Raw genomic sequence first — 15,097 nt, 5'->3', positions numbered from 1 at the left:
GGTAGATATGGATCGAATACTTCCAGGAGCTACTCAACAAGCGAACTCTTGCAAACCCAACATATAATTTGCAAGGTACAGGCGATCTGCAGCGTCATTAAACACTTTAGAACGGTTAGCCTGCGTGACCTGACAACATTGCGGCACAAGCGCTGATGGTTTACGTCAAAACCAGTGTGGAGCATTCTATCCGCTCTTCCGCGAGATAAGAGAAGAAGAAGTAATGCCAGAGTGGAAAGATGGCAACCTCATCAAGCTCCGCAAGAAAGGCGACCTCAGTTCCTGCTTCAAATGCCGGGGGATAACGCTGGTGTAATCTTGCTGAACCGAGTGTAATACGCTGTAGACCCATGTCTCAGTGACCAACAAAAGAGAGCAGAGACTTGCACGGATAAAATCGCAACCATACGCATCATTCTGGACAAATCCTGGATTGAAACTCAGCCTTCTACGTCATCTTCATCGACTATGAGATTACATTCAAAAGCGTCGATCGGCAGTCCCTCTGGAGAATACTGAGACACTACGTAGTGCCAGAAAATATCACAAACATCGCCAGGGAGTTTTATGAAGATATAACCGACAGAATATTTCATGGCAGATGGCTCACTGACGCCTTCGAAGTAAGAACCGGAGTGAGGCAAGGCTTCTGACTATCACTTTTAATGTTAATGCAAAGTAATTAGGATGGATGACGTGAACAGCCGAATAGCAAGTGTAGCCTATTCATTAGCCTATTTAGCAAATATAGCTTGTATAGATATTTCATAAGACAGGTTGACATATACAAAGTATTTAGCGCATTTAGCCTATTAAGCAGCTCAGTCAATGTCCCATTGGTGAGAAAAAAAGAGTTATCCCCCGATAGTGACCTAGTGCACGCGAAACAACTCATCGGCTGTATGTCGTGATTACCTATAATCGGAAGCCCGGTACCACCTTAATGAACGCCAACCTCCTGCGAGCTGTCCCTCGGGATGACCCAATGTCTGGCCAAGGTTTCAATTAGCAGACGTAGCTTCACAATTTAAATTAAAAAAAAACACATGTCAAATAATCAGCAAATTCATTACAGCATATTTTTCACTTGTTATTATATGGTATGTTCTCAGTTGTACTAGGGTATGATACTTTTGTGTTAATGTTTGCAAAAAAGAAATATGGTTTATACAAATATGATAAATTTTCCTTCTGAATAGACTCCAAATAACTGCAAATTCGAATTTTTTTACCGTAACTCATGAAAAGTGTGTTGCAAGATCAATTTTCCAACTTGATGTCTCAAATTTGAAAATAAAATATAAAGAAAAATTACGCAAAGAGCGAAGTAACCCTAATGACTCGTACCAGGGACATTTAGGTCCCTGCTCGTACCGAAAATATATCTTCATATGAAATCATTTCATTTTCATGAGTAATCATCATTGAAATTGATAAAATTATGAACCGTTACTACGACGAAACCACTGAACCTATATATATATATATATATATATATATATATATATGTATATATATATATATATATATATATATATATATATATATATATATATATATATATATATATATATATATATATATATATATATATATATATATATATATATTTATATATATATATATATATATATATATATATATATATATACAATGATTACAAAGCAATTTATATATATATATATTTGTTATCAGACGTTTAAACGTATGGCTGAGTAAGTTTTGTTTTTGACAGCATTACCAACCGTGCGAAAATATTTGTGAATTAAATCTTTATTATTAATATATTACGAGCATAAAAACCAATTTCAACTCAAACAAATGAAGCAGAAACTGCCGAATTCCAATAATAATGGTTTTATTCTCAAATATTTCCGCTCGGTTGCTAATGCGAAAATAAAACTTGCTCAACCATACATTGTAACGTCTAATTCCAAATATTTTTGTAAGTATTTAAAGGCCCAATATATTGGTGAAAATGGTTGAATTTGACAACCACATTGCAACAGACATTTAAAACTGTAAAAATTGACGAATGTTGGGAAGAAACTATTTCATTTTGTGGACAACGTTTAAAACATAAACATTGTCTTCTAAGTATTATGTTTGTAAATATTCCTATAATCTCATGTGTCTATTATCACAACCAATTTTGATTCTTATCATAAAAAACGCCATAAGATGTAAAAAGGCATTATTAGCATTTGTGTTCCGTATTTAACGTCCCTATAAGAAATAACAAGAAATAACATAAGAAATAAATTATTTATTCAACCAATTTTAATAAGGCAGCTTTGTGAAGATATGTGACCTCAATGTTTTGTACACTATTCTTTAGAATTGTTCATATCAAAGTTTATGTTGATTTGACGAACCCGAAATTGAATTCCCACGACTTTCTCTTTCCCATGACTTATAAAGTTCTTCCCACAGCTTGTTTCCGCAAGCTCGTCCTAACGATTTATCGAGATAACATTATACATTTAAATATTCTAAAATATTTTTTTTTAAATCTCAAATTTATGTACCAAAAACATACATTAAGAGCATGGAGTTTTTAATAATTTCAAAAGACAAAACATTAAAATTATCACATTTCAAAATGAAAAACATTAAGTATCTGTGGAACAAAACAATTCCAACAAAACACAACATCACAATTAAGGCACAATAGCGATCGTCAACAGAATATTTGCATTTGAAAGAAAAGTCAGACCCCAAAGGAAGAACAATGATAAATCCCTAAGCAGGCACAACTGATGTATGCTTTAAAAAATGTATAATTACATCCAGGGTCAAAGTATGTGTTTTGCTGGTTAATATCAAAACAAAACCAAGAGGGCCAAGATGGCCTTAGATTCCTCACCTGCATAATGGCGTGTGGCTAGATTCGAATCAAGATCTAAAATTCGATGTAGAGGACCACTATTTGATTTCAATATTAACCATATCACCGCTTCACCTGTTGGAGGGTTAAATTTGACCACAAAGCATGATTTGAACAAAATTCATACAAGACCAATGTATGATATTACACACCAAGTAAACCTGACCCGTGCAGGTTCAGAAAAGATTTATTAAGTAATTCACAATATATGTCTATGTATATTAATCATATGAATACTAGGGCAAGGCCAGTTTTGACCCCAGTGACATTATTTGATTACTCTTTGTACAGGATCAAATGCTTCATACTAATTATCAAAGCTTGTTGGGACTGGTGTTTTTAGAGGAGATACTTTTTAATTACTTACTACATAAGTCTTTATAAAACAAGCGACATTGGCGACAGGGCCAGAAGTGACCTCAGGGGCTAAATGTGCCCTTATTAAGCCCCTGATAAATCAGCTGCAAAGATTTCTTAATACATGTTGTGCCATATAAATCAATCATGTGACACAAGGAGCGTTGCCAGTTTTGACACCAGGGGCTAGATTTGCAAAATCAGACCACAAAGCAATGTTAAACACCGAGTATTAAACTTCTGGGCCTTGCCACTTTAATGGAGCCACCCACCACGATCAGTCCGGGGATCTGACAATACAAATGCCACATTGTTGAGCTTGCAAATGTATACATTTTTCTTTCTTTTGGACATGTGGCATTTTGTTGAGGTTAAAGAGTACAAGAATGACAGACCAAACAGACAATAAATGTAACCTGCCCCTAACATTTTGTGTATCCAAATCAAATGAGCATTTCTACATTTTGAAAAGAAACAAACCAAATTAACATCATTAAAAAACATTTCATTGAAAATAAATATAAAGAATGACCAACACATTATAAATGCATTTATACTAACACAAAGTTTAATATATAAAAGACCATAACCTGTTTAAAAAAATTAGTTCAAAATTCAAAACATAAACTTATAGCACATACAAGTTTCAGATAACCAAATCCCACCACCAGGTAATCATGAGCCTCAATCTAGGAAGCTAGACTTAATACATGTGGGTAAAGTGTCTACCCAGACAAACCTGGGTAATGGTGGAGAACACTTTCCGCTATAATGTAATTGCAAGTCTCTTCTAAATGTACACCCAGTCCAAGCAAAAAGTGTTACCTTAGGTTACCTTAGGTGGTTTACCACCGCAGGTCTTTTGGACCTCTGTAGTGGCCTCTTCTTCGTCCTCGCTATTTAATAGTCTCGGTGTTTTGCCTCCGGTTATTTCATTATAGTCACAGTTATGATCGTACACCATTGGGTGGTTTATCCAATATTTATCTAGGCGTCTTTTAAAAGTATCCGTGTTCTTGGATGTGACGACAGCACTTGGTAAATTATTCCATATGTTTACAATGCGATTGGAGAAAAAGTTCTTGCGAATGTCGCGTGCACACCTTTGTTTTAAAAGTTTTAATGGATGACCTCTATTTGTATTTGTGTTCAAAGTAAAAATTCCAACTGTTGTTCTTTTGTCATAGATATTGTTCAAGATCTTGTATGTTTCAATCATATCCCCTCGTAGTCTGCGAAATTTCAAAGTGGGTAGTTTAATCAATTTAAGTCTTTCCTCGTATGATTTATCCTTAAGTTTGGGTAACATTTTGGTTGCTCTACGTTGCACCAGATTAGCCTGTGCGGACTGATAGCCAATATGGGATAACACTTTACGAATATGCATCAAGCCTATTTTCCCAGTACGAGACTCATATCAAGACTAAAGAACAGAAGGCATCTCCAGAGCAACTATAGTTCGTCATGCAAATCCATCTCATCAGAGTCCCCTGCAGCCCCATGATCGGGGTCAATGTCAGGGTCAATGTCAATGTTTCTGGCCTCAAAGTCTTCCTCCATGTCCTCCATCAGCAGTTGCAGCAGCTCTCCAACAGTTCTCCAAGCCTCATTATCCAAGGTCTTAAAATCCGTAAAACTTAGCAGCCCGTTTTTGTCTGCATCAAGCATCTCAAACATCTCTGTGAAGGCCCTCACATATGTAGTGTCAACTACAATCTTGTCATAATCATCCCCAAATAAAATCTGTTTGAACCCTTCAAAGTTTGTATCATTAGAGATATATGTCATAAAATCATCCCTGACTTCGATTGGGTCATGTTGGATCGTTTTTAGTCCCATAAACTTTGCCTGGGCCATGGTGTACTCCGTGTTACACTGGCGGTTGCACGCGCTGTAATCGAGATCATCCTTTGCATGTCGATGCCACCAGACGTTTACAGCAAGGTTGCTGCCATATGAGCGTACCTGATGGACCCAAAGATAAGGTATATAAATGCAGTCCCCTGCACTGACGTTCACATGGTAGAATTCCACCTTGGCCATGCCCGGGTATTTTGTGTAATCCACTGCATCAACGTCCATTCCTGAGTAGGTACCATCAGGATGGTCTATAAGCACATCATGTCGATGTTCAGATGGGTCTACAAAGTAGAGTGTTTTTTCTCCTCGGTACAGACAGTTGATGTTGTCCACAGAGTCAGTGTGCACCACGGACTTGGTCCCACCACTGCTGAACCACATTATATTGTCCACGAAGTTGTGTTCTGTCAACTGTTTGCACTGCAGCGGACATGGTATGGTGATGTCACCTCTTATCGCTGGAGGTACAGAATCCACCATATAGTGTTCAGTCTGGTTATAGATCCTCACAAAGTTTTTAAACGTCATCGTGTCGACCGCCTGGAGCCGGTTTTCCTTCTTTTTCGTCTCCAACTTCACCTCTGAGTCAAGGTCATCGTCCAGACTCAAAAAATACTCGTCTCTCCATTTTCCCATCGCCTTCGATATACGGGCCGCCCCCTTCATCTTCAGGGGCTTCGTTGGCTTGACGTAATTCTCAAAGAAATTCTCCGGGTCTGGAAACCCGTCCATTTCCTCGACGGGTTTGTTAACCCCACCAGTTCCAAAGGGTTTCAGGTGCCCAGGTTCCTTGGTGAGGTCAATGTCACTACAGGAGACCCACAGGGTGAGGGTCAGGAACAAAGACCCAACGCGAATACACTTGGTAAGGTCCATGTCTGCTGCGAGCATATGTAGCCTAGTTAGAGTGATATGTAGCCTAATCAGAGTGATATGTAACCTAGTCAGGGTGATATGTAGCTATAGCGATACTAGAACTGATATATATTTACAGCTATCGTGTATACAGCGTATGTCTGGAGTATATCCATTAACAGTGACACAGCTTTGTATTTGTCTGCACTATTAAACTTAGCAAGGCGAATCGACCCGTGGCTTATGTAATGAACCATAAACAAAATTCTCAACTGTTGAGGTGTCTGTACGCAGTCATCTACAAATAATATATAACACACAGATGTATATGGTGATGCGATGTTTAACAACAATAAACATGATTGAAACAACAAAACCACATCTATTAAATCAATCAACATAAAACTTTTAAGTTTATAATAATTTGATATTATTTAATTTTAATTGTTATCTCATTGTGTGCAACCTTTTTATTGATAAATGTAAAATTAGATTGTAAAAGCTCCAGTAAAAATCAATAATAAAATTTAAAAAAGAAAAATAGTAACCCTCAACAAGGCTCGAACCACTGACCCCTGGAATCCTGGAGTAAAAGTCTTCCACTAAGACCAATCGGCCATCCGTGCTCATACAATGTTGTATGTATTTTATATTTTAGGACAGCATTTTTTATTATTTGTTTTACGGGAGCGCCCGACCCTATTTTTCGACAAATACAAATAAAAGTCACTTTCGTTTTTTTATTTACATTTCACCCGCCGACCTGGTATTTTATCCAAAACTAGAAAAAAATGCGCAGATTGCCGAAAGTGTTGTTCAAAATTTGTTTATAATACAGGTTGTTTCGTTGTGCCAAGTCGACTTGTAAAGCGTCAGCGATTTTCATTGGCTATTTCAGCCAATACCACACGCTAATAGCCAATCGGTGAGTATTAAACAAATTATTTTCATATTGCAATTCCGAAATGGCGGACATTAACAACAACGAGATAAATGTAGCATATTTTAAAATCATATTAATTAAAAACGGAGCAGAAACAATTTCAATTAGAATAGTTAATCTTCAGAACACCATTGTTGAAATCATGCCCATATTATGTAATACGAAATCAAAAATAATTAGAGTTTTAGCAAATGATGAAGAGGTGTCACCATCGATAACTTTCGGTGTGTTAAAAAGTTTTGGGTAGGTTTAATAAATATGCGTATTTATTAAAATGTAGATCCTGTAATATTTTTATAGATAAAAATCTACATCCCGAAAATGTCCAAGAAGTACTACTTTACGTTTCTTTATAATGCACATAAGGAATGAACCACAGGTACTTGCATCAATTATCCCATACCCCACCCACCCATATATATTCTTTATTTAGAAAAAAAGTATGCAACACAGCTTCTGAAGAAAATAACATTGGGTCCGGATGTTCGTATGTCCGTCAAAGTCACAAGAAAGTTTTAATTATTTTCCTTGACACAGTAGCAAATTAACATGCTTATTATTCTTCATTAACTTAAAACAAAACATTTTTTCCATATATGTAACTGTATAACTATTTGTATATCAACAGTTTAACCACTTTTCCGGTAACTTTTGACCAAGTTACATCCCTTTGTTAGGATCAGTTCATTTTATTGAATTTCTACAGACGAAACCAAAGTTTTGACTTTCAAAATGTCATGAAAAAGTAAATGGAATTTATTTCTTAATTATTTGATCATTTTTGTAAATCAGAAAAACATCTTAATGTATTTTTCAAAAATGAGTTATTATTTAGCCGAAATATGATGTTCTATCAACTGTACATAATGTTTTCATACTGCAGGATTAGTACTGCAAGGAACGCAAGTATTAAAATTTATCACACTTCAGGCTCTGTTGATAAATGTGCTCAATTGGCTCTATGTATGTGTTCAAAGGGTTATTATTATCTTCACATTTATATAGCTCTCTCTGTTTATTATATATCCAAGAAAATGTCATTGCTGATTCTTCTTAAAACATTGCAGACAACGCATTCCATAGTATTTTTTTCATTGAACTTAAACTGTGAAAAGAGAGGAACAAAATAATATGTGCAAAAGTTTACACCATTTTATTTTGACAATAATGTGAGTCTTTTACGAAATTATTAAAATAAAATACTATTTTAAAAATAAACAATTACATAGCTCAAACGTTGTTTTCTATATATAATTAAATGTTGCGAGTAAAGTATATACAGTCAGCAGAGTAATTCTACTAGAACAATTTAAATCCTTGCTACATGTACTATTTAATTCTGTATACGGCTTTTACTTAAGAAAATGTTCAATGAAATAAATCAAGGTTTGTAGGTATATTGTGTCTTTTACCTCAATATTTTGTTGGGGCTAATGTGAAGCCAATGGACATGATACAAAAACTACGGAGATTACCACCATACAATGTCACATACAAAATAATTATCACCTAACCCATGCGTTTTGAGAGAAAAATAGTGTTTAAGCTCTTTATTAAATAAGTAAATATTAATCATGTGAAACAAGGACGGGTTATTGTTTACTCCAAATGTATGATTTGATCACACCTAGAAGAAGAAAACACTAACATGTTACCCACCAAATATTGAACCCTGGCCCTTGCGGTTTCTGTGTTGTTAGGGATTATCAAATACATTAATCTTTATTAATCAGTTGATCCCTGAATCGCAAACAGTTTTGACCACGGAGACATGCTTTGAGGAAACTTAGCAAAGAACCACTATATGGTTGGCATGCAACGTAACAACCCAATAGGCCTTGCAATTTCAGAGAATGATCATATTATTTATATTTATAAGCAAAACAGAAAACAAGGAGGGCAAATGTTCTGCATGACTTGAACAAACTTGAAAGAGAACCTCATAACGATGTTAATCACCAAACCTGAGCTATTTAAGCATAATTTAAAACGAAACCAGTTTGGTGATTATGACCCCGAGCTATTCTAGCATTATTAAAAGCCATGCCAGTTAAGTGGTCGAGACCCCCAGCCATTTCAGCATAATTAAAATACAAGCCAGTTCGCTGGGCTATTCAGCATTATGAAAATCCAAGCCAGTTTGTTGATCAAGACCCCGAGCTATTTCAGCATAATTAAAATCCAAGCCGTTTTGGTGGTCAAGACCACAAGCTATTTCAGCATTTTTTTGGCATAATTGTTTCTTACCCAATTGTTTTCGTTCCCACATTTTTTTGTACACACATTTTTATGTACCCAATTTTTCCTGTTTTTTTTTTACAGAATAATGCCCCCTTCTATGGTTAGAAAATTTATAATTTGGTTACGTTTTGTGTTTAGGTCCACTCTAATCCTAAAGTATCAAAGCTATATCGTCTACTTAATGTTTTAAGTCATGTAACTGACATTTTTAAACATTTTTACTTTTTTCCATTTTTGTGTTTTTTATTTAGATAACATACATCAACTGTTTAATAAAATTAAGTCTACCTCTTTGGTAAAAATAATGTTTTTACCAAATTTTCGGAATTGACATAACGCACACTGGTCATTTTCTGAATGTAAAAAGTAGCATAACTGACATTTTGTTAAATTTTCAGGAGAAGGAAAAACTGCTTTATTAAAATAAAATAGGGATTCTAACAGAGTAAAACAAACACATGAGATATTTTCATATTTGAATACTGGTATTTTACGCATCTTTAGGCAGTTCTGTGTACCAAGGATAAATACAATACTTGAACATTTATGTACAATGCACAATACTAAAAACCTGAATTGTAACTGTTATGTATTTCAGATTCAGAGATGTCTGTAATGTTTCTAAGGTTATGTGAAAAATTAAGTTTATATGTTTATAAGTTTAAAATTGCTAATTGTCCTCTTACTTGCCCTTGTATTTCAAGATAGAATACTTTCCTTCCCAGAGGAAAGAGATCTGGGTTTGAACCCCAGTGGGGGCTTCAGAGGATGATTCACTTTAAGAAAAATGAATACATTTGCTTTACTTTGACTCCAACTTAACCAAATAATTCTGACAATGCCTTTAACAGTATGTAATTTTGATAATTCAATTATGCAAGAAACATGTATAATTTTAGGGTAGACTAAGACAGTAAACTAAGAATGGGCATCCATTTTAGTTTTTTTAAGTCAACACAACAATAAATGCATATACGAACACATATTTGAATTAAAAATGCAACAGTCAGAGGACAGATTCAATTAAATATTAAATTACTACTTAAAATATTTTTAGCACTGTTTGTTTTTCAGAGATTTGTGAATTTGCCGTTTTATGCGAAATTGGAAATTCTTCTCATTGAACTAATGCAATATGTGCTTTGGAACTGGAATCGTATATTGTTGGAATGTGTTAATGTGTTACAATTCCCATGCTGCGTAATATTGAATCGAGGCATATGATGATATATTTCCTCGTTTTACAGTTTTTGTGTGAACATTTTTAAGATTATTGTGCGTACCAGAACAAACACATTTATATTACTACGCATGGTTACATTCATTAGATTTTTAAGCGCTTTTATAAAGAATGAATTAAAATAATTGTTAAGATTATAAGATCTATTAATGTTAAATGTCACTTTGAAAAAAAATCCAATGGGATAAATAGAATACTAGGATTAGCGTTGAATACAGAGAAGTTTATGTTGCTCGGCTCGAACACCAAAAGCGCTCGCCAATGCTCGCGCTCCCGGCGTTCTAAGCCTCGCTACATAAACTTCTCTGTATTCAACGCTAACCTAGTATTCTCTATATATTTAGCAAATCGACACCAACAATATGAAACACGTGCTTAGAAAACCGGACTAAGTTCAGGTGCTTGACTAGCCTTCGCTGATCAGGGACGCCACTTGCCGCCTAAAATGGATTTACGGCGAGACTTCTTTTCAACATAATTTCTATAAAGGCGAAACGTGTCGTCCATGATTAGCCTGTGTGGGCTTCACGGGCTTATCTGTGACGACAATATTCGCACATACATTAGCACCAATTTTTCAAGAGCGATGCTCAATTGTGAGTCCGACACCCAAATGCAGACGATATTAACAGATAACGCAGACACAGAGGGGGTAAAGACTTGATAGTCAAGATGGCGACGTCCTTGCCGAGGCAGGTATTTTTCGCCGTTTATTCATCATCTCATCTTCGCCTGTGGTCCCATCTGGGACATACGGCGCCAACCAGCTCCTACAATGTCGTCATTGTCGCAGGTTCGTGTATGTGGGAAAGACCGGCGGAACTCTGTACCAGCGACATCTATTGAATCTGTCGCGTATTCGCACACAGCACAGTGACCCGGTAGCTGAACATTTCTACACAGACGGACATTCCATGGAGGATTTCCAAATAATGGGACTCGAAATACTCAACGAGTCGGACGAGTACCGCAAAAACCATGAAGCAATTGTGGAAGTCAAAACTAAGGACATACCGACCATATGGCATCAACGTGCAAGAATAAACATTAATAAAAGAACGCGTAAACAACGTTGACGCCGAAAAATGCACGATGTCATTTCCGTTCATAATAAAACATCTGAAAATAAAAAATGGCCGCTGATGCAGACCGTGAGGTCGAAAGCTTCGGCAAAAATTAAATACAGCGTTTTCGTTTAAATAATACAGGACTAATACGGGCAAAAGCCCGCGAAGCGGGCGTTGACCGTTCATACATATGGAAATTTAGACCATAAAATTACATAAGAATACCATATAGGGATGCGTCTGAAAAAAGTTTGCCACGCGACATATATTTTCGCGATGCTATTTATGACCTTGAACAAATCAAAAACACGTTGACATATACTAAATCACATGTACATACATACCTCAGGAAAAATTATATCAATGACATCATAATTGTGTAGCGAATTGCACTTAATATTCTCGCATTATTTGTTTTTCTTCGCAACCGTTCCAGAATTAAGTCATTACTCAATTATCTCCGCTGAATGCTCTTCTTCAGTGGGTATAAGCCGAAGACTGGTTCACTACATAAAGTTACAGTCTTTACCAAACACAATTTAGATGAACATAACCCGTCTTTAATATATTGCCGAATCTCAGATTTCTGTCGAATTTATTTGCTTTGATCTTTTCGATATCTTATTGTTATTATTCTCCTGACAAATCACAAACGCTTGTTAAGAAATTATTTGTTTTAAACATTATAGTTGGCATTTCTATTCTTCCAGTATTCTCGCGGTATTTCAATAACGACACGCTACTGTTTATTTGTCAGAATTTGTGACGCATTTTTCATTCGCTCTCAGAAAGAAGTTTTACGTGTGATCATGAGCAAAATCCTGGTAAGTTGTCATTATCATCCACCTGAAACACATTTATTCACAAAATTTTAAAATATTCCGATCTAACTTTTTAGTCTTTTAGCTTTAATTTTTAACGTATTTACACCTCGTCTGGTCGCACTTTACCGATATCCCGAAAGGTTACATATCACTATAATTAGTTTAGGCCTAAAACCACAAAATCCGATACCGTTGGATTTTCCTACCACAATAATACGTAAAAAATCTTCCAGATTCGAAATCAACAAAAAACAATACATTTATAAATTGTCTGCATGTTTGATCAAATTCTAAGATATTTGTTGGTTTTCCGTTTTTAGAAGCTGTTTTGCCAAGGCAAGAGGCCATTCTATCCAGCAAAACTGACAGTTTTGGTTTAAAGAAATCAACAAAGGAGGGATTCCTGAACATCAAAATTTCCAAGCTATATACACAGTTATTATCTGTGGCGGTCTTTATTGGTTCTGTTGGTTTACTTGGATGGAACATGTGTGGACTTTTATAGAACTTTGAAAAGTCTATATCTGTCTATCTATAAACAAAAATCAGCTATGCTATATTAAGATCAGATGTGCAAACAATGTCAAAGGGTTGTTAAATTAACAATTTGAAGGCAATTATGCGGTAAAAAATATGAGTTCCCATGCAAATTTAGTCTGTATATCGACAAGTGTCTGCCAATAAATGTCAAACTAGTAATACAAAACTTACCACAAGTATGTAAAAGCACTAAGTACATGTTGTGATCATTTTTAGTAAGATAGTGTAATTCTAAACAGTAGCAAATAACTTGTTTAGTAAATGCATAATGCAATTAATATGATTTCCTTTCTATTGTGTAATTAATGAATTGGTTGTTACTTGTTAATCCATGATAACTGTTTTATGGCTAGTAGAAAACCAGCATTGTTAATTTTGTAAAAGGTAATAAAATAACACCACTTTGTAATTTCATATACGTAAATAATCTTGTACTGTAGGTGGATGACAGTGTTTTAGTATTACTCATTTGTCACTATTATTTTATGTGCAAATAAATGATGTGAAGTGTTTTTATCTCCACACAATACCACATACCATTTTTTACATATGTACTGTGTTATGTGTAATTTGAATGTTTAAATAAAAATATATGGATGATATAACATGATGCATTCTAATATTTGCATTCAAATTGTAACTATAGAGCTAAGTGTATGCAGTTTAGACTGTGATTTAAGAATTGCTACAAAATGGCTAGTTTTTTAGTGGCGACAAAATTTAAACTTTTCAACAATAGTTTGCGAAAGAAAATTAGAAACCTGTAAGATACCTGTATTTATTAAATATCTTAATTGCGAAACACGTATGTTGTTATGCTGTTACACATAATTATACATTGATAATAAATAAGAAGACAATTAGCGGTGTTAACGTTTCCCAACAGTAGAAATCATTCTTCTGATGAAGTCAGTGGTATACAGACGAAAGCTCTAGGTATGGCTTTCAATACGTAGTGTGTGTTATTTGACAGTCTAAGACTTATTGGATTTTTTAAAAATCCTGTCAAATTTGTCAATGAAAATGTATTTGACACATCACATGATTTTAATTATGTTTAATCAGTAACTGTATGCTAATGCAACTGCTTTAGCAAGCTGTCAAGTTGAATTGAGACATTTGATGAAACAAACTGTTTCCTGGGTAGGACCAGTACTAAGTGTCTATACGACGTACCATGACGTCGAAAGTCTACAAGACTTACTAGGTAGAACGAGAAATGTACTTCGACGTACAATTTTCACCGACCCTTGAGTGTTAGCCAATCAGAAGACACCTTACATCTGTTGCTTTTAGAGATATTTGGCATTGAACATTATTATTATTTATACCAAATTATGCGACTATCGATCGCTTACTCATACACATTGTGCGTATTTATAAAACATTATTATTATTATAATTTATACCAAATTATGCGACTATCAACCGCTAACTCATAGAAATTGTGCGTATTTATTGACCTGGCGTGGCGGAATTAACCTCTGACTTATGCAAGTAATGGTCATCACAAAATACGATCAACGGGGAGGTTATTATACATTATTTATCCCGTTCATGTTTGGTAACTGTTTGGTTACCGTTGGGAATTTCCTTGGTTACCTTTGGGAATTTCCTACACAGTAATGCGCTTGACAGTCGTGATACTCCGCCCAGCATGATCAATAAATACTCACAATATGCTGAATAATTTTTATTTTTAAAAGGTAACAGTTTAATCTTCTTATATATATATATATATATATATATATATATATATATATATAGATATATATATATATATATATATATATATATATAATATATATATATATATATATATATATATATATATATATATATATATATATATATATATATCTATATATATATTTATTTATTTATTTATTTATTTATATATATATATTTATTTATTTATATTTATATTTATATAGAGAATAATAGGTTAGTGTTGATTATAGATCAGGTTTATCATGCGAGGCTTAAAAAACAAAAAGCATGAGCCTTGGCGAGTGCTTTTTCGTTTTCGTGCCGAGCATGATAAACCTGATCTATAATCAACACTGACCTATTATTCTATTTATCCCACTTTTTATTCAGTTAACTTTTTTTATTTAAACAAAATAAGTTTTCATGAGTGTTTGTCGTACTTTGATAATGACTGTAGTGTAACCAAGGTCAGTGTATTACTCCGCGTTCCAAAAATAACCGCTGAGCAAATAATCTTCTTTTTTTTTAATCAGAATATCGTTCTGTAACAAAGTGTCGAGCGTTATTAATTAC

At 34.5% G+C, this 15,097-nt stretch overlaps 3 protein-coding genes across 7 annotated transcripts in view; 1 reads left to right on the top strand and 2 right to left on the bottom strand.

Annotated features, from left to right (window-relative positions):
• Positions 1-15,097, top strand: part of LOC127858494 (dolichyl-diphosphooligosaccharide--protein glycosyltransferase subunit 2-like) — a 227,138-nt gene that overhangs the window by 53,397 nt on the left and 158,644 nt on the right. The gene's annotated exons all lie outside the window — the stretch shown is intronic.
• LOC127858496 (KICSTOR subunit 2-like) overlaps positions 1-15,097 on the bottom strand; it is a 217,081-nt gene that overhangs the window by 108,803 nt on the left and 93,181 nt on the right. The gene's annotated exons all lie outside the window — the stretch shown is intronic.
• Positions 4,574-6,098, bottom strand: LOC127858498 (tRNA wybutosine-synthesizing protein 5-like). The gene has a single exon (XM_052395692.1). The coding sequence runs from the start codon at positions 5,993-5,995 to the stop codon at positions 4,697-4,699; it is 1,299 nt and encodes a 432-aa protein (XP_052251652.1). The 5' UTR covers positions 5,996-6,098; the 3' UTR covers positions 4,574-4,696.

Source organism: Dreissena polymorpha, chromosome 14, assembly GCF_020536995.1.
Source record: "Dreissena polymorpha isolate Duluth1 chromosome 14, UMN_Dpol_1.0, whole genome shotgun sequence".
NCBI lineage: Eukaryota > Metazoa > Mollusca > Bivalvia > Myida > Dreissenidae > Dreissena > Dreissena polymorpha.
The sequence above is the reverse complement of the archived record's forward strand: the minus strand, read 5'-3'. Positions and strand labels throughout refer to the sequence as shown.